At 40.2% G+C, this 21,491-nt stretch overlaps 1 protein-coding gene across 8 annotated transcripts in view; it reads right to left on the bottom strand.

Moving 5' to 3' along the window:
- The window catches only part of AFF2 (AF4/FMR2 family member 2), a 534,465-nt gene that overhangs the window by 334,806 nt on the left and 178,168 nt on the right, over nt 1-21,491 (bottom strand). For all 8 annotated transcript variants that reach the window (XM_027533311.1, XM_027533308.1, XM_027533305.1 and 5 more), the window contains exon 3: nt 20,423-21,286. In XM_027533311.1, the coding sequence (XP_027389112.1) occupies nt 20,423-21,286 (864 nt within the window). The remainder of the gene's footprint in view (nt 1-20,422; nt 21,287-21,491) is intronic.

Raw genomic sequence — 21,491 nt, forward strand, 5'->3', positions numbered from 1 at the left:
GTTCTGTTACACAGGTTTTTGTGTGTATATGTGTACACATTTGGGTTTGTGTGTGTGAGTATGGGTGCTCCTACCTAAATCTTGAGGTATCCATCAGTACATCAAAACAAAAACATGCCAAACACAGATGATGATCGTGGGTATCTGTGAAAGGTTTGAAAGCACAGAGCCCTCAGTAGAGGGGGAGACAGACCCTAAAACCCCATGGAGCACATGACGATCAACATCCAAATAGAAGGCTCATTTTAGAATTTGCTTATGTTAGGAATCCAGTGTGGGATTCTATTTGTTAATTTCTCTTTTAAATATTGGGGATTCTTTTAAAGCACCAGTAGTTTGTTGACTGGTGGGACTAGAAAGAGGAGAAAGAGCTCTCAATAAAATACCCTAAGTAAGCCCCAAGCCACTGCTCTCAGCATTGTGAGAAGCAGCATGTGCCTGGCACCTAGCCATGGACCCATGTGACTTCAGTGATCTCATGTGATGCCTCAGTACCATGAAGTAGGGGTCACTGTCCTTGCTTTATAGATGAGGAAACTGACACTCTGAGAGCTTGAGAAACCTACCCCAGTCACAAAACTAGAGGCGATGGAGCTGCTGTTCAAATATGGCTCTACCGTCCACCATTTTCCTCCATTATACCAAAGGTTTCATTTTGTACACATGGATTCCTCGAAGGGTCCACAGATTGTTTTCAGAAAGTCTAACCAATGGTATACAAAACTGGGTATATCCTTTTGCCCATTTTGCTGGATGGGATAGCTATATATTTCATCAGCTTCTCAAAATAGTCTTGCTGTTATTGTTTAGTCACTCTGTCAGGCCTGACTTTGCAACCTCATGCCTAAGACCACACAAAACAGTGAGCTACAGTGACTTCACCCTAATGCTCCACAGGACCTGGTGCACATGGCAATACTTCTCTAGACCAGCCTGCACCTCTACTTCCTCTGGCCTCCCATAGCACTCTGCATATTCCCTGACATTTTACCTTGCTTTGTTACTTGAATATGAATCTCAGCTGCCTTGCTAGAAGTAAATTTCTGGAATATAGGGCACAATCTTGCTTAACTTCGTCTCCCTCAAAGCCCCAGAACAGTCCTCTATACATAAGTGTTCCTTGACAAAGGTCAAAAGAGGCTGATTTTGTGACTGGTTTGTTATCAAAACTGTTCTTACTTCTCTTCTTGCTATTGGGTCATCCAATTCCCCTCATCCAGAAACCTCACCTCTTCAAATCCTAGCCTGCATTGTTGGCCAGTCTCAGGGCCTTCATCTTCAAGAAAGGGCTGCATGCAAAATGCCCTGATATCTGTACCTTGTTATCACACAACTGAATATACATGTTCTTCTGACTACCATCTAATTGCCTCAAATATACTATGGACTCATCCATTCTTCAGAGGCCTAGTTAACTTATTCGGCACATGTTTAATGAACACCTACTCTTTGCCAAGAACTCTGACTGGAATTGGCAAAAATCCAGTCATCTCTTCTTCTAACACCTTCAGATACCTGATAAAGATTGAAATTACATTATGCATGTAAATGTGCCTGATACATAATAAATGAATGAATAACTATCCATCTTACCTTGAGATTGCTTTTGTTCTTCCTAATAGTTCAGAATGGGCTCATTTTATTCCTTCCATCTTTAGAAACATTGATTTGCTCTGAAACTAGTGTGATTGTTCAGGATTATGGGATTTATTAAACTTAAAAAACACTTTCTAATTAATTTACAGAGTTAATAAAGTAATGACCTTCATATTTATATTTGAAATCTGGAGTCACATAAATGGCACTGAGAATCTTCAAATAAGCTGAAGTTATTGCCTCCTTACCTTGGGGATGGAGGTGTCAAAGCTGATAATTCTGTGACCTACAACCTTGGGATTTTACATACCTAGGAAGGGAGGAGAGCAGGGGTGATGGAAACTTATTTTAAGAAGAATCAGAATAAGAAAAAGCAGTGTGGAGTGTTCTAATGAAATGTGTTTAGTTTGGCAAGGTGAGCGGGTCGTGGAGCTTCCACTCGGCATCACTAACATCTTAGCTGTCCAGGATGTTACCCAACCAACAGAAAAACTGAGGCCATTCATCTGGGATGGTATTCTGTCAGGGCCCTTCCACTTCTCAAGAGTCTTCTTTTTCAAATACTACACAAATGAATAATTAAAGAGGAGACTGAAAATACATATTAAGAGTTTTCTTAAACCATGTTCTCAAGGCTTTTTTAATCCCATTTAAATTTTAAAGGTAATTATATTGCCTACTGCCAAGAAAGTTAACACTAATTATTGCAATAAATAATGCTGTACAGGTTAAATAGAAAATGCAAAGACAAAAATGCCTAATGGCTTATTCAAAACAGGAAGCACAACACTGTTATTCTGAGCTTGAAGTGCTATCTCCTCTTGATTTATGAAGATGCAATTTTTTAAAAACTTCTCTTGGTGAAGCTTCTTTTTCCCTATACCATTTGACTTTACTACAAGATTACCATTAAAAAATTAACGGTCATCTTTGCTCAGCAGTGATTAAGTGTAATTTTGGCTTGTTTTATTATACGGCTTTTATGTGTATATTGTTATATGGTTTGGAGAGAAATATATTTATGTCTACCTATGTAAATCACTTAAGGAATGATGTAGCAATTAAAATCCACAAACTAAATCTATTATTATGTTTGTTCATAATTTATCTCCAACTCAATATGTATTTTAACATGATAAAGCATTGCTATATAACACATGGTGATTTTTAACAGCAATTTGCATTAATTCTACTTAAGAGTTGAAACAGTAATAAGAAAATGTAGAAAATGCCTTTTTATTGTGGTTTTGCCTGTGTAGAAAGCACTGGCATTCAATCTTTCAATCTTGCAAACTCTAAAGGCTAATTTCAGGAAGATTCAATAACACACTGCAGCTGCAATTTCATTTCTTTTCTTCCCAGAAGGTGAAATGAACATATTTATGTGGTGGGCATGCTGCTTCTTTCATAAGTCAAAATACAGAAGCAAGATGTTGTTTTTTTCCTATGACTAACATATTTGCTGGAGTGTCCCAACTAAGGACTTTTATCCATAACTTTGAGTTGTGGAAAGTGGCCAAGTGCCACTTTGCACTTGATTATTTTTGATGCACGTGCTCTCACATGAAGTTATCATCTGTGGCTTTTAAGGACTTTCCCATTCCTGGGTGAGAAATGTGCAGCCTAAGAGCTGACTCATTTGAAAAGACCCTGATGCTGGGAAAGACTGAAGGTAGGAGGAATGAACATATTTATGTGGATTGAAGGCAGGAGGAGAAGGGGATGACAGAGGATGAGATGGTTGGATGGCATCACCGACTCAATGGACATGAGACTGAGTAAATTCCAGGAGTTGGTGATGGACAGGCAGACCTGGCATGCTGCAGTTCATGGGGTCACAAAAAGTCGGACATGATTGAGCAACCGAACTGAACTGAACTGAAGAGCCAACTAATGCAATTCTATTAAGCCAGTTGACATTGTTGGCTTTGCAGACTCCTTCCAGCATCAAGAGTCTGTAATTCTATAAATTGCACCATTGTTCTTTAAGATGCTGATGGCTTTGTTCTTTGAACTTAATGTACTGAGTTACAAGTCTAGAGTTCAAGGCTCAGCTCAGTAAGTAGTCATGGTGTGGTCTTCACTGAGACCTCTCACACCTGCTTTCCATGTTCTTCACTGCAAAATGTGAGGCTCTCAGCTCCCAATCTCTCCCTGTTTAGAATACTTTCTGAACAGGAAAGTATCAAGAAGTTACAGAGATAATTTCAAACAGTTGAGAAAAGGAGTAGATAAGCAAAATAAGGTAAATATATTATGATTAATTCTCCAATAATTGAAAAACACAATTTTAATCCCAGTAACTATGAACTGCAAAAATGTTGTAAACTCAATTCTAGTCCTTTCTTCTGCCTCCACTCCAGAAATTCATGACCTTAACTGAATGGCAATCTACATGTCCACCAAACAAAGGCAAGGAAGTTGAGCTGAACAATTTTCCAGGTAACAATTTATACAGATGGTCAGTTGTAATAATCCTACACCAAGTCTACCAGGGCTTGCTGGTGCCTCAGATGGTAATGAATTTGCCTGCAGTGCAGGAGACCCAGGTTCGATCCCTGAGTTGGGAAGATCCTCTGGAGAAGGGAATGGCTACCCACTTCACTATTCTTACCTGGAGAATTCCATGGACAGAGGAGCCCAGTGGGCTACAGTCCATGGAGTCACAAAGAGCTGGACACAACTGAGTGACTAACACTTTCACTCTCAAGTCTGCCAAAAACAAAAGATGTGCTTTATTACTAAAGATTATTTCTTAGAGTGGGGGGTTGGGGAGAATGATGCAGGGTTGGAAGTTAACCCCAACTCTCTATTTGAAGCAGATGCCCTGTGTACACAGCTTGAGTCCAAAGGGAAAAAAAAAAAAAAAAAAACTCAGGAAAGATCATAGCAAAGCCCACAGCTATCACTACAAGAGAAACGCAACTGGTAATGTGCTCATTTGACTTCCAAAAATTACAAAATACAAAACATAATTTAACATTTAATATACTCAATAACTTATAGGAAAATTCACTTATTTTCTGTGCTTTCTAAGAAGGTATTCAGCATATTTTCCTATGCTTTCTAAAGTACTAATAAAATCTTTATGAGTTATTAATTTTAAGTGGTGAATCAAAAAAGGCCATTTATAGGAAATCCTTCATTGGAGCATAAGAAAATAATCATGATTTTTTCAAACAAAGCTTTGAACAAACAGCACTGTGCAAACATTAATCAAATATCATGACATTCAAAGTCTATAATATCATGACAGCATGACGATAAAAGAGATAAAAGAAGAAGCTTTTCTGCTTTGTGAAGATTTGTGTGTCAAAGAAAAGAATCTTAGATAATGGTGTTTACCAGCCATTGGTTGCCCTAGCCTGAAACCTGAGTCATTTTAGATCCTCTCAGTGGGCTTCCTCTCAATGGCCCATCTAATTAGTCACCAAATCTCATCAAATCAACTCTCATCTCACCAAATCTGCTTCATTGACTATTCTAAAGCCTTTGACTGTGTGGATCACAACAAACTGTAAAATTCTTCAAGAGATGGGAACATCAGACCACCTTACCTGCCTCCTGAGAAATCTGTATGAAGGTCTAGAAGCAACAGTTAGAAACAGACATGGAACAACAAACTGGTTCCAAATTGGGAAAGGAATATGTCAGGGCTGTATATTGTTACCCTGCTTATTTAACTTATATGCAGAGTACACCATGCAAAATGCTGGGCTGGATGAAGCACAAGCTGGAATCAAGACTGCTGTGAGAAATATCAATAACCTCAGATATGCAGATTAAACCACCCTTATGGCAGAAAGCAAAGAGGAACTAAAGAGTCTCTTGATGAAAATGAAAGAGGAGAGAGAAAAAGCTGGCTTAAAACTCAAAATTGAAAAAAAACTAAGATCATGGCATCCGGTCCCATCACTTCATGGCAAATAGATGGGGAAACAATGGAAACAGTGAGGGACTTTATTTTCCTGGGCTCCAACATCACTGCAGATGGTGACCGCAACCATGAAATTAAAAGACGCTTGCTCCTTGGAACAAAAGCTATGACCAATCTAGATAGCAGATTAAAAAGCAGAGATAGTACTTTGCCAACAAAGGTCCATCTAGTCAAAGCTATGGCTTTATCAGTAGCCACATAGGGATGTGAGAGTTGGACCATAAAGAAGGCTGAGCACCGAAAAATTGATGCTTTTCAACTGTGGTGTCGGAGAAGATGCTTGAGATTCGCTTGGACTGCAAGGAGATCCAGCCAGTCAATCCTAAAGGAAATCAGTCCTGAATTTCATTGGAAGGACTGATTCTGAAGCTGAGAGTCCAATCCTTTGGCCACCTGATGGGAAGAACAAACTCATTGGAAAAGACCCTGATGCTGGGAAAGATTGAAGGCAGGAGGTGAAGGGGACGACAAGAGGATGAGATGGTTGGATAGCATCACCGACTCAACGGACATGAGTCTGAGCAAGCTCTGGGAGTTGGTGATGGACAGGGAAGCTTGGCGTGCTGCATTCCATGGGGTTGCAAATAGTCGGACACGATTGAGCGACTGAACTGAAACTGAATTAGGCATCAAATCTCATCAAATCAACCTTTAAAATCTATCTCAGGGCTTCCCTGGTGGTCCAGTGGTTAAGAATCCACCTTTCAGTTCAGGGGTACAAGTTTGATTCCTGGTTGGGGAGCCTTGCCCACATGCCTCATGGTTAAAGAAACAAAACATAAAACAGAAACAATATTGCAGCAAATTCAATAAAGATTTTAAAAATGGTTCATATTAAAAAAAATCTATCTCAAAATTGGCTCTAATTCAAACTGCTAGAATTTCTGGCCTGGAATATTTCAACAGCCTTCTCAGGGTCTTTCTGCCTCAAACCTTACAAGCCCTATCACACTGACCACCCCTTACCCCCATTCCCCAGGCAATTCCCCCACCAGCGTGACTTTTCTAAAACATTATCTGCTATACTTGTAGCATTCAAAGTCTCCTCCTTACCTAGAGCTGACATGAAGATCCTGATCTTCCCAAGCAATATCCCCTCCTAACTCCCCAAACACAGCTGATTGTTTTGTGTCTCATGAATCCCAGGAGTCAATGGGCCCACTTATAACTTGATGTGGGCTTACATGGTAGGAAATGCCTGTACAGCCACTTCTTCACCAAGAGAACTTCTAATCACACTGCAAGGTACTTCCTCCTTTAAGAAGCTTTCCTGAACATTTCACACACCCTTAGTCGCTCTCTCCACTCCCACATAATACTGAACAATCATCTATTAATATTATATTTCACTGTGATTTTTCTGCTTTTGTGTCCATATTCCCTGACTTAAGCTACTTAATATCAAGCAACATGCCTTCAGCATTTCAGTTTTCCAGCTTTTAGCACAATGGGAGGAACACAGTAAATAAATCCAATCAATCAATCAATCAAAGAAGATATGAGGTCTTACAGGCATTCTCTTCTAATGGGTCTTTCCAACAATAGATATAATAATATTTTCAGATTTAAATCATCCCAATTCATAACATCAGGCTGAATATAAACAACTTGAAATATTACACTGTTGTTTATATGTTTGTCCTTGGGCCAGGTTTTGGACTTGTATATCCAAAAAAAACTATTTTCTTTGAGACTTATTTTAGGTGGATTGTGGATTCAGACTTAGCTCTCTCATATGGGTCCTTTTTACCCATCAATCTTGCCTGGGAAGGGATATTACATCTTCCCATTTTTCCAAGGATCCTGAGGCCACATTTGTTCAAATACATATCACAGAGCCGCAGAGATATTGTTTCCGTGTCTCAATACAAAGGAGAGACCATGTGACAAGACTCCACTCAGAGCAGCAACATGGTCTTCATTTCCAGCAGGTGTCCAGGAGGGCATATCTGGATGTCCCTTGGGAAGCTGGCTCCCCCAGTAAGTTTGCATCAAGACCTGAATGAACAGGAGATGATGACAGGCAGAGTAAGGTCTGCCATAAAGCCAGGGTCATCTCCTTAACCAGTTTCAGAAGTCATCAGTCCCACTGTAGCCTATGTGAATGATGATGCCTAAAACTGCAAGATGGTAGCTACTTCTCCCTTTGCCAACCTAGTTAATGAAATTGCAACACAGCTGTAACATTCTTCAATGATACAGTCTTTAAGCAGTGGGCTATCAGATTCATTCATTTGGCTAAGATACGATATCTTTTTTTTTTTTTTCCCCATGCATCTTAGCTTGAAGCTTTAGCTCAACCTCATTTCACCTTTGAAACGTCAACAGAATAGATCCTTTCCTCCATTATTTCTTCATTCCAAGTCACCTCAAAACTTAGATACAGTACTGCCTTGGAGGCTGGGCAAGAACTTCATGAAGTACCAAGAAAGCCATCATTCTCTAGCCTTCTCCTCCCAGAATTCCACTGGCTTTCTGTGGTTCCCCTAGAGAGACACACAGACAATGGCACATGTATATGTACACATGCATACACAATACCCCACATGCCAGTTACAAAGAGTCTAAGAGGCTTCCACAAACCAGCGGCCTTTTCATTCCATTTAATCCAAATTCTCAGGCTGTGTGAGAGGACTTGCTATTCCTCGAAACTTGGAAATCCCTCCCACCCCACATCCAAGTCAAATACACACTTTAATCCTCCCAATCCATAAGGGATTCCAGAATCCTAATTGTGTTTACACTAGGTTCTTTTCCCTAGACAAAATGATATGATCAGCTTCCTTTTAGTGGTTATCTCTGAGATCATCTCTGTATCCTGTGATTCTAAGCCCAGCGTGGGCACACAAATGGTCCCCTGCCCTAGGGGCTGAGCCATGCCAATTCTAAGAAAGCAAAAGATCAAATGCCCTTCTTCCCATGAGTCAATAAGGAAAGAGAATCCCCTTGAACAGAGATGTGATTTGTGGTGTGAAGACTATTTATAATCCTGAGTATCAAGCCTTCTCCTCCATCTGCTTATAAGCCTGAGGGAGCCTGTCTTCAACTGGCAGGTCCTACCTCCACTATTGACACACCTCTCTTCTCTAGGATTCTGCAAGTTGCACAACTGACCTTCTTCACCTCTCTACTCAAAGCCATCTTCCTATTGATGACAAGTAGAGCAAGCCAATGTTTTTTGTCTGAAGCTTTGTCTTGATCTAGGCCACAAGTCAGCACATTGATTTGCAAGTCACATGTAGCCAACCACCTGGTTTTTTTTTTGTTGTTGTTGTTGTTGTTTGGTATGGCTCACAGGCTAAGAATGGTTTCTACATTGCAAGATGGTTGAAAGAAATCAAAAGGATATTTTGTGACACATGAAAACAGAGGACATTTGAGTTTTGGTATTCACATATAAAATTTTGGCATATAGCCTTTCCCTTTCACTGATGTATTGTCTATGGCCGTTCTCATGCTACAGTGACACAGTTGAGGATCTGCCTCAGACTGTATGGCTTACATGACTGAAAATATTTACTTCATGGAAAAAAATTGCCCACCTAAGCTCAAGCTCATAATCAAGGCAACTGCATTGAAAAATTATTTTTTCTCTATTACTTAATTAGAAAGAAACATTATAGTTACTATTCTAAAGGATTTTTAAAAGTCACTTCTCCACAATTGGATTTAACAGTTTATCCACAGTCAAATTTAAGAGCTTAAAGAGAATCTGGCTCAGAACCTTTGAGGAGTAAACCTGATTTTAGTTGTGAGGTGTGGAAGCCCACCTCCCTCTTGTGGACTGGCTAAGGTTTTTCCTAATGAACTCTGCTGGCCCCCCTCCATCTTCAGTCTGGGAAATGTGAAGGATTGCAGTTCTCATAGTGGGTTGACTGATGGCCCCCTACAACTCATGTCTACCTAGAACTTCAAACTGTAACACTACTTGGAAATACGGGCTTTGCAGATGTAATTAGTTAAGGATCTAGACATGAAGTCATCTTGGATACAGAGTGGGCCCTACAGTCAATTACTGATGCCCTTATAAGAAAAGGAGAGGGCACAGAGAGACATACAGAGAAGAAGGCCATGTGGAGACAAAGGTGGAGAGTGTAATGATGTGGCTACAAGCCAAGGAATGCCTGGGGCCACCAGAAACTGGAAGAGGCTAGGAAGGATCCTGTTCTAGAACCTTTGGAGAGTGCTCAACCCTGCCAATATATTTTTGGATTTATAGCCTCCATAACTGTGAAAGGATAACTTCTGGTGTTTTAACCTGCCCAGTTTATGATACTTTTGTTACACCACGTATGGAAAACTAATATTGTGTTGGCCAAAAAGTTCATTTGCATTTTTCTAACATCTTCTGGAAAATTCTGAATAAACTTTTTGGCCAACCCAATACATCTCCCATTTCCAGAATATGGTAAAAATTTCAAAGACCTTTCACAACTATTTAGTTCATGGATTCTCAGTGATTTTCTGAGTAGGCAGTATATGGATTCCCTGTCCTCTTTTGCTAAGGTACAGGGAGACTTACCTATTCAACATGTAGATAAAAGCAAGGGAGCCTTCCTGTTCCTTGCTGACTACTCTTGGAATTCAATGATCTGTAAGTTTTTCCCATTACTGTACTCAGGGGGGCCTCAAACATTTGAGATACATCTTGTTCCTCCTATAACAATTCTTTACATGCCCACTTTTAATTGATCCCTCATTCACATCTAATGTTTATCTAGAATATAGTTGTTTCAGCTGCAGAAATCCAGATTTTAGCTCTGTTGTCTGAGCATTCTGCTAAAATTATCCTACCAAATAGACAAAAAAACAAAACTTTATGAACCAAGAAAAGGTCCTCTAACAAGTTGTGTCATATGTTACTCATTGAGGAATATTGCAAAAGCACTACTTCTCACCATATTTGTAAATCAAAAACACATGAGTGTAACCTGTACTACCATAGGGAAAATTGCTCTGTTGGAAGGTTTGGCCCCTGACTTTTGAAATATGAACCCATCAGGGGAATTTCAACTTAAGCTGGATTCAGCTCATTATTCTCTTGCCCCTCATGTGCCATTAGAGAAGCTGATTTTAGAAAATTAATCCATACATATTAAGCAGCACACTGGACACCAAATAGCATCATGGAGATAGCACTAGTGACCTGGGTTCTTGTCCCAGCATTGCCATTTGCTGACTGAGTGATTATAGGTTAGTAACTCTTACTTTCTCTGAGTCTACATGTCTGCCCTTGTGAAAAGAGAATGATGATAATCCCAGGCTCTGTGAGAATCTAGTCAAAGTAGGATGGCTGGGGTTTGGGGAAATGGGGAGATATTGGTAAAGGGGTACAAAGTTTCAGTGATGCAGGATGAATAAATTCTAGAGACAATATATAGCATGGTGGCTCTAGTTAATAATACCATATTGTACACTTGAGACTTGCTAAGAAGATAGATCTTAAGTATTCTCACCACATGTGCACACACACACACACACACACACACACACACACACACAATGGTAGCTGTGTGAGGTGATGGATATGTTCATTAGCATTATTGTAGAGGTTATTTTACAATGTTTATGTATATCAAAATATCAAGCTGTACACTGTAAACATATACAATTGTTAGTTGTCAACTATACCTCAATAAAGCTAGAAAAATTATATGAAAATGACTTTAAACTCTAAGTATAAAAGGCAATAGATTTTTGTTATTGTCACCTATATTATAAACTCTATTCAGTAACCAAAGCATAGCACTTTTTAAAAAGATAATTAAAGATCATTTGCTTTCATGGCAATTAAAAAATGCTTAAGAGACTTACAATAGCCATAAAGACTTTTATAACTCCTCTATAAAACCCTTCACATTCACTATTTGGCATGAATCAATATGGTTATCTACCTGTCAATTTTTCTTATTCTTGAACACAGAATGTGAGCAGTCTGTTTTATGACTGACTCAGAATGTACTAAGCTAATCGATATATCCAGTGATAACAGGATGATTTGGAACACACGGAACAAAAGCTTATCACTTTACTGCATACTGAATCTGTCAAAATATTTTCCTAGAAGTAATGTGAAAATAGAAGTTCTCCATCTTTCATTATGTTAGTGGGTGGTGACAAAAGTATTAGCAGGCTATTTCCTGAGTGTACAGTTTGGTGTTTTCCAGTAAAATGCAGCCTATAATTGTTTTATTATTTTTTTTCTTTAAAAAAAATGAGTTGAAATATACTAATAATCCAGGAGGAATTGGCATCCAACCCCAAAAGAAGATCCAATTCTTGTTTGCCTGTATTGACATAGTCTTCAAAATCTCCCAAGTGTTCTGAAGGATGGTAGTGAGCGGCAGGCAGGCAGGCCTCACACCCTCCATGTCATTCTGAGGCACATGCTCTTAGAGGGTAGGTGGGAGGGAGGCAATGGCTGAAGGAAATTTACAAACAAGGTGGCCTTCACCTTAACCACAAAGGAGAAGCATATCCTAAGAGATGTACGGCTAGAAGAAACCTCACAGATGAGCTAATCTAAACACCCCCAATAACAAGAGGCCTACACTGGTAAAATCACTCAAGTTCACCAAGCAAGTCCAGGCTAGAATAGGAACCACAACTCAGCAAACCTCATTCAAACTATACTTTGTGATACACCACACATTCATCCCCATAATACTTACTTCCAGTTAGCTCACAAAGAATTAATACAAGTACTAATAAATCATGATGTTTTATCATTATTAGTGATGATTTAAATTGGCATAGTATAAAAATTAAAGGTTTTTTTCATATTAAGAATAAATCAATCTTTCCAACTGGAAAAAAAATGTTCAAAGTGACAAGGGATTTACAAGCACAGAACTCCAAGATCATTGCATTGAACCAAATCATTGAAATTAATTTTTAAAAAATGGAATGTTGAAATAGCTAACTTGGTTCTGGGATGCTAATGGTGGAGTCAGTTACATACAGCCTTAGAAAAGAAATATATATATATATGCTAAAGAAGAGGACTTGAGGAAATGAGAAGGAAAAAAAAAAGAGAGTTAGGTATTTACATAATCTTTAGGAAGCCAAAGTTGACCTCTCTTCCTGAGTTTGGCTAGAGAGAATGAAGGGAGATGGGCTAACAGAGGACAAGGGAGAAGAGTGGTTTAGACCAACCATTTCAGCACGACTTTAGAGCCTCCAGAAAGCATGTGAGGAAACCGATGCCCACAGAACAAGAAATGTGATGTGCTTTCAGGTAATGGAATGGAGAACACAGTAGCTCAGAAATAACTGCTCAAGTCGGTGACAGTGACTGGCCTGAGTTCCTAGGTCAGCCCCCATGAAGCCACTGGGATAATGGAGCTTCAAGTCCAGCATCATAGTCTGGATGCCACATCGCCCAGGCATTCTAGACATTACCAACTCTGGCTTTCTGAGCTCTGTCTCACTCTGGTCCCAACCCGCAGTTGCAGACACAGCAGTCTATCATCAGAATATATCTCGCATGTTCTTATCTTTTTTTTTTACCTGCAAGTCTCTCCACCCATCACTCATTTGCATACATGTGAACTGTTCTGCCCTCCAGATCCCTCTTCATCTATTGTGATTCCACCCAGTATTCAAGGTCAAGTTCAAAATCTATCTTGCTTTGTAAATTTGTATCATCTTTTTAGATTTTGTATATAAGTGATATCATATGATATTTGTCTTTCTGTCTGACTTCACTAAAAAGAAACAGATTCACAGACTTTGAAAACATTTATGGTTACCAAAGGGGGAAGGGGAGTAAGGAAAACTTAGGATCTTGGTATTACCATATAGACACTGCTGCTGTGTCACTTCAATCATGTCCGACTCTGTGCGACCCCATGGACAGCAGCCCACCAGGCTCCTCCATCCCTGGGATTCTCCAGGCAAGAACACTGGAGTGGGTTGCCATTTCCTTCTCCAATGCATGAAAGTGAAAAGTGAAAGTGAAGTCGCTCAGTCGTGTCCAACTCTTCTTGACCTCATGGACTACAGCCTACCAGGCTCATCCATCCATGGGATTTTCCAGACAAGAGTACTGGAGGAGGGTGCCATTGCCTTCTCTCACTATTATATATATAAAAAAAGATAATCAACAAGGACTTACTGTATAGCAAGCTTTACTCAATATTCTATAATAGGAATATAAGGGAAAAGAATCTGTAAAAGAATACATATATGTATATGTATAACTGAATCACTTTGCTGTACACCTGAAACTAACACAACATTGTAAATCAACTCTACTCCAATATAAAATAAAAAATTAAATTAAAACCTCTATCTTGCATTCCATCTCTGTGAAACCTTCCAGGGTTACTTCTATGCATCACTTTCTGGTGAGACAGCTTTATGAATGTGAGGAGGGTCTCAGCCACCCCTCCCCAAAACATCTTTTTGAATTATTGAAACATGACAATCTTAATTAAATCCTCTCCTAGCAGCTCTGACCTCTCCATCACAAAGAATGTGAGGCTCCAAGTCCTACTTCCATTATTGACTATTCTTTTCAGATGCTCAGTGAAGGTCACTTCATTCAGCTTAGGGGGACACTAAAGTTGAGGCAGGGGCAGATAAAGAGGTGTGGTAAGGAAAAGGAATTTTAATCCCAATGAGATCAAGAAATTGGAAGAGTTAGTCCAAAGCATAAAGAAAAAAGTAACCACTAGATAATGGACTGGCAGAGAATATACAAAGCTTTCTGGTTCTTATACTTCAATGGAATAAATCTGAAGGTCAAAGTCTCTGCTGGCACCCTTGAAATGTGAGGCCTTTCCAAGGTGTCTCCATTTTTTACCAATGAGGTGGGAATTACACCAGTTACAGTCATAGACTGAATACTATCTTATTTCCATAAGAATGGACAAAGAAATAAATTCGCAATGTATATCAAGTAAAGAAATGCTTAGCATGGCTTGCACACAGCAGCTAAATGGCCTTCCATTCTTTGAAGGATCTGCCTCAGTGGTTTCTGTGTAGCTGCTCGGATGCAACCAGTACACGAATGGTAAGTTCCCAGCATTCTCTATTGTTCTCGCATGAGGGACCTGAGCTTCCTATTCACTTACAATACATAAAGCTAATTACCCCCCAGTGTTCACTGCATCTGATATAAAACAAAGCAAGCGCAGTCACAACTGTGAACAATAACTTTTCAGCTGGTTGACAAAGCTAGCCACTAAAATAAGCTAAAGCCAAATCCCATTATTCATATCAGTTTCGTTCAACTTTTCTAAAGGCTTCCAATTTGGAGGCAGTTGGAGCCTCAGATAGTTTTAGGTCACAGCCAAGAGCACCTTGGAGGGCAAATGATCCTTTATGGTGATGACACTCTACACATTCTTACTGTACTTCTGAAAGCCTATTGAGCTAGGATGAAAATGCTTAATGTGTCACTGATCCTTCCATTTGCATGGAATTATTTACGTCCCAAAAGATACTAATAACACATTGTACCAAAATGCAAAACTATCTACACCAGATTTTTTTTAATCCTAATGAAAAAAGAAGCAAAACATCTGTAATTAAACCAGGTATAACGTTACATTTATTAGCAAATTCATTTCCTAATAAAACACCACCTGCGAGCAACCCTCAGTTTCCACTTGATATAAATAGGTCTTTTACTATTTTCAGATGTAGTTCCCCAAAAATTCTTCTAAGTGCAACTGCAGAACAGTTTTTTTTTTTTCTTTTGATTGCCTGGAATGATAATAGATTGTTTTTAAATATGTCATTTCTTTAAAAAGCATGATTCAATTGAAATGCTGACCTTTGGCAATAAAGTGGGTTGGATTTTATTAGTATTTATTAATATCATTATTATCAACACAGAAATTATAAGAAGGAAGGAAACTTTCAAGGATGGAAACTAAAATGTCCCCACTATGTAAATAAGTATAGACACAGCAACAAATATGAGCACACACGCATGTACATTTAATTTCAGTAATCGTTTCTGGTCTCTCAACACACTAATATCATCATATCTGCTTATTTGTATATCTTAGAATGTCTCTTTTTCCTGATGATTCAACCCCTTACTGCAGCCAAATGCACTTCACAAACACACATCAGCCTCCTAGCAAGAGCCAGGAAAACTCAAAGAAATATCATGACCTCTCTATGGACAAGCTTTTTCAGTAATAATTCAAAATAATGCTACAAGTCATCAAAGATGGCTACTTTGACTAGGGACTCAGAACCTCACGCTTGGAACTCTTGGCGCCAGGAACTGGGGCTGAATTCTAATGGTAAGTGCTTTTGAAAAGTGCATCAAGATTTAATAGGATGAATTTCCAGACTTGGTCAGAGTTTTAGCCACATCAATTCCATTAGGTTCAAAGCTCCATAAGGCCCCACCCTGTCTATATTGCTGCCCATGTTTTAATCTACACCCTTCTAAATTGTCTCTTAGGCTAGCTAGCTTCTCATTCCCTTTCTGCCTATTTTTGGTTTCCACACTGCCCTTGAAGCCTGTATATTCTCCTAACCTTAGGGGCCCAAGCTTTTCTCCAGCCCTCCCTCAAGTCCTTCCTAGAGACCCATATTATGCGTGCACACAGGCTGCTCCTGGGTCATCATCTCTAGAGCAGATGACAGCTCAGACTCTTTTTGGAAATGTACATCTAGTTGGTGTACCTGAGCACTGAGCGAAAACACTGGGTTTCTTCCATATCTGGGACAACTGTGTTGTGAATGTGTAAGAGAGAAGATTACACTGGAGTGGATCTCACTGTTTCTGTGCCTCTTGTTCTGTCAGTGAGGTGTTGATACATGCTGCCAGCTCTTGATGGGCCAGTGCTATTATTTCCAAACTAGTCCTTAGTCACGGAACTGCCATGTAAAGAGGGAACAGCAGCAGATACCAGGACAAGAGAAGGGGCAAGAATGGGAGGGGCAGCCTCCCATTAGATGCCCCTTCTTTCAAAGTAGGTTGCTTTCTGCCTTTTAAGTATCACACTCCTGTATAAAGTCATCCAGGGAAAATGAAGTTTAGGATTTCCAAATGACCATGCAGGACAAGAGCAAAGTAAGGCACAGGCAGTCTGGGTGAAACTAAGGAAATATATCCGAGGATGGATTTTCTAGCGAAGGTTTACCTTTGTCCGCATATTTGATTAACACTGTGGTTTAGAAAATGTAATCAAGTAACCATTTTTGAAGTTCATTCATTCAACAAACATTTATTGAGTATCTACTATGTGTCAGGTGTTTGCTAGGCACTTGGGATACAGAAAAGAAATGAGATATTCCTTGTCCTCAGGGAGCTCACAGTCTAATAGAAGAGACAGACACATAAATGAATAACTACAATACAATGAGAGAAGAGCCAAAGTGTATAGAAGGCGCTTGGGTGAGCCCAGAGAAAGGAGCTTGTCCTTAAGCCTGGTGGCATCAGTGAAGCATTTATGAAGACAGTGATGACCGAGTAGACTTGAAGAAGAAACAAGACTTCACTGGGAAGATTGAGGAGCAAAGGGAGAGACAGTCTAGGTTGAGTAGACAGCAAGCACAAAAGCAAGGAAGTGTGACAAAGCATGCCATGATGGGGAGCCACAAGTCTCTCTGCATGGCCAAGATCTCATCTTCATATGACGAAGCGGTGAGATATGAGATCAGGTAAGGAGTACGAAATCACAGAGTGAAGAGCACTGAATGTGGGACTAAGAAAGTGGACTTTTTCCTGGAAACAATGAGAAGACATGGAAGACTCCAAGGGAGGGAGTGACATGATCAGATCTTCCCATCAGATCAGCCTAAATGGAGAATGGTTTGAAAGAGAGGTGAGACTAGAAGGGGGGACACCAGACAGGAGATGGCCTAGGCAAGAGACACTCACAGGAGCTTGGAAGGTGGTGAGGGTGAAGAGGCCACAGACTGGAGAGATACTTGACAAGACGTGATGAGGGATGAGAAAGCCTTCCTCAGCGATCAATGAAAGAAATAGAAGAAAACAATAGAATAGGAAAGACTAGAGATCTCTTCAATAAAATTAGAGATACCAAGGGAACATTTCACACAAAGACGGGCTCAATAAAGGACAGAAATGGTATGGACCTAACAGAAGCAGAAGATATTAAGAAGAGGTGGCAAGAATACATGGAAGAACGGAACAGAAAAGATCTTCATGACCCAGATAATCACGATGGTGTGATCACTCACCTAAGCCAGACATCCTGGAATGTGAAGTCAAGTGGGCCATCATTACGAACAAAGCTAGTGGAGGTGATGGAATTCCAGTTGAGCTATCTCAAATCCTAAAAGATGATGCTGTGAAAGTGTTGTACTCAATATACCAGCAAATTTGGAAAACTCAGCAGTGGCCACAGGACTGGAAAAGGTCAGTTTTCATTCCAATCCCTAAGAAAAGCAATGTCAAAGAATACTCAAACTACCACACAATTGCACTCATCTCACACACTAGTAAAGTAATGCTCAAAATTCTCTAAGCCAGGCTTCAGTAATACATGAACCGTGAACTTCCAGATGTTCAAGCTGGTTTTACAAAAGGCAGAGGAACCAGAGATCAAATTGCCAACATCCATTGGATCATGGAAAAAGCAAGAGAATTCCAGAAAAGCATCTACTTCTGCTTTATTGACTATGCCAAAGCCTTTGACTATGTGGATCACAATACACTGTGGAAAATTCTGAAAGAGATGGGAATACCAGCCACCTGACCTGCCTCTTGAGAAATCTGTATGCAGGTCAGGAAGCAACAGTTAGAACTGGACATGGAACAACAGACTGGTTCCAAATAGGAAAAGGAGCACATCAAGGCTGTATATTGTCACCCTGCTTATTTAACGTATATGCAGATTATATCATGAGAAACGCTGGGCTGGATGAAGCATAAGCTAGAATCAAGATTGCTGGGAGAAATATCAATAACCTCAGATATGCAGATGACACCACCCTTATGGCAGAAACTGAAGAAAAACTAAAGTGCCTCTTGATGAAAGTGAAAGAGGAGAGTGAAAAAGTTGGCTTAAAGCTCAACATTCAGAAAACTAGGATCATGGCATCTGGCCCCATCACTTCATGGCAAATAGGTGGGGAAACAGTGTCAGACTTTATTTTTTTGGGCTCCAAAATTACTGCAGATGGTGATTGCAGCCATGAAATTAAAAGACGCTTACTCCTTGGAAGGAAAGTTATGACCAACCTAGACAGCATATTAAAAAGCAGAGACATTATTTTGCCAACAAAGGTCCATCTAGTCAAAGCTATGGTTTTTCCAATAATCATATATGGATGTGAGAGTTGGACTATACAGAAAGCTGAGCACCAAAGAATTGATGCTTTTGAACTGTGGTGCTGGAGAAGACTCTTAAGAGTCCCTTGGACTGCAGAGAAATCCAACCAGTCCATCCTAAAGGAGATGAGTCCTGGGTGTTCATTGGAAAGACTGATGCTGAAGCTGAAACTCCAATACTTTGGCCACCTGATGTGAAGAACTGACTCATTGGAAAAGACCCTGATGCTGGGAAAGACTGAAGATGAGAGGAGAAGGGGACAAGAGGATGAGATGTTTGGATGGTATCACTGACTCAATGAACATGAGTTTGAGTAAACTCCGGAAGTTGGTGATGGACAAGGAGGCCCGGAGTGCTGCAGTTCATGGGGTTGCAAAGAGTCAGACACGACTAAGCGACTGAACTGAACTAACTGAACTGATGAGGCATGATGATACAAACAGCAGAACTGTCTGAGAAATGAAACAATACTCTAAACATGCATCCAGAAAATACAGCCAACAGCCCCAGTCCTCCCACCCCTTGGGTGCCCATCATCCCACGCAATCAGTGCATCTGCTGAGCATGAATAAAGGAAGAAGAGCTGGAGGGCACATAGGGTCAGACTTCTCTAATTCAGACACCACTAACTTGGACTCTGCGACAAATCAGACACACTGTGACTCCTAGCGAGTGAGAATTTCAACCTACTTTCTTCCTCTGTGTCTTTTCAAGCCTTTCGTCACCAGTAAAAGCAGAGGTTTCTTCCAATCAAGCGCTTGAGATGCAGTAGACAGCTGCTTACATGGTGGCCTCTGAGGGGCACCCAATCTCTACCCCCCACCCAGGGAGCATAAGGCCTGGGATCCAATCATTAAGCGATTCATTCCTCTGGGAAAGGTTTTTGTCCCCCTGGACTTCCCTTTTATAAGGCAATGCTTCCTGAGATAGGTAAAATTGTTAGTCATTCTAAACCCAGTGGGATTTTGGTTGAGGATCATGCTTTTGGCTTTGACAGAAGGGATCAAGGTAATACAAGAGGGTTAGGTAGGCACTTGAAGAAGGTGATGCAGAAGGTAAGACTGAGGGATACGGAAGTTAATATTAAGGTCTCGCCATGGAACAGCCCTGCAAGTGCTCAAGAAACTATGGTTCTTAAAGAATGCCTTACACTTCTGTTTCCAGAAAATCACACTTTCACATCCTTGTACCTTAAGAAACTTCTACATTTTATGTTTCTGATATGCTATCTGTTAGTGAAGGCCTAGGGTGACCCACTATCTTTTCATGTATCTCATCCTGCTTAAGACCAATGAAAATCTCCAATGTGATTCATTTATACGTAATATTACTACAAATGCTGTCTCTGAAACTATTTTATAACTCCAACTTTTCATTCACTCAGACAGACCTTGTCTTTTATCATTCCAAATTATGGAGATTTAGCTGTATTTGCAGAGTGTAAATAGATCAAGTCACAAGCAACAGAAGATCAAGACTCTGACCTTGAAGAGTCTCATCTACAGCTCCAGAAGGTAAATAAGAGCTGCTTGGGAAGCCCCGATTATAGAGGTTAGAGCAATGAACTAAAAAAAATAAATAAGAAGAAATGAAACAAAGCAAAACTTTAAAAATTACTTACTTCACTTGTTTGAAGAATCGTGAACTTTGGCTGTTTAGTCTTTGAACTGGGTGCACTGGGTTTGCCATCCAAGAGTGATCCAAACGACAGATTCCCAAAGCTGTTGTCAAATTCAATCGAAGGTTTCAGTGTGGGAGAGATGTCCGGGGCCTGGTCCTGACCATCCATGGGTCGGACATAGGCGGTTGGTTTTTGCTGCCCCATGCTTGTTTTGCAGTAAAGCCCTGGTGGGAAGTTTTGAACCGAAAGGCCACTGCTGGGAGCTAATAGAGACGAGGCAACTAGGGGAGATCCAGGCGCTTGCACTGTAAATTCCGCTGCTTCTGGTGAGTTGGACTGATAGATTTCTTTGAAAGTATCCCCTCCACTGGACTTGAGAGTATTGTCTTCCTTTGCCAGTGGGTTTGATTCTTCAACTGCTCCAACTTGAGGCTGTTCAGCTGGGTAGACAAAGAAGTCTTCCAATCTGGCTGGGGGCTGGTCTGGGGTTGGCGGCTGCATCTTGTTGGGCTGACTAGTGACTTGGCTGGCTGCTACAATGCTAGTGTTCTGACTATCTCGTGACCAGTCAGGTTTTGACTTCCGGTTGCTGTGTATTAGAGTTGAATTCAGTATCACGACAGAAGGTGGAGGCATTGGCGCCGAGGAGTGAGTGTTGTCCTGCTGGTGCACTGGGACCATTCGGTGCTTTTGTTCTGGAAAAAAGCTGGGTTCATTTTTGTTGGTGGGAGTCTGGGGCATGGAATTCTTTGGGATTCCCACTAGATGATTCTGATTAGAATGGTTAGTTAGCAAATCCTTCATTTCATCGTAATTTCCCAGCGTGTTCTGGACTCGGTTCGCGAGTGCATCACCTTTGTTTGTCTAAAATAACAAAAAGATGGGGGTGGGAGGAGAGAGAATGAATAGGTTTGTGTTTCCTACTGTTCATGTTTCAAACCGATGTCCTAAGTAGACTAACATATAGGGTTCTTTAAAATTCTCATGCTGCCATAGAATTTCATACTTCTCATGTTCAATGTAAGAAAAAAAATCAATAACACTATTGAAAGAGCCTCTTGGAATGAAC

This window comes from Bos indicus x Bos taurus, chromosome X (genome assembly GCF_003369695.1).
Source record: "Bos indicus x Bos taurus breed Angus x Brahman F1 hybrid chromosome X, Bos_hybrid_MaternalHap_v2.0, whole genome shotgun sequence".
Classification (NCBI taxonomy): domain Eukaryota; kingdom Metazoa; phylum Chordata; class Mammalia; order Artiodactyla; family Bovidae; genus Bos; species Bos indicus x Bos taurus.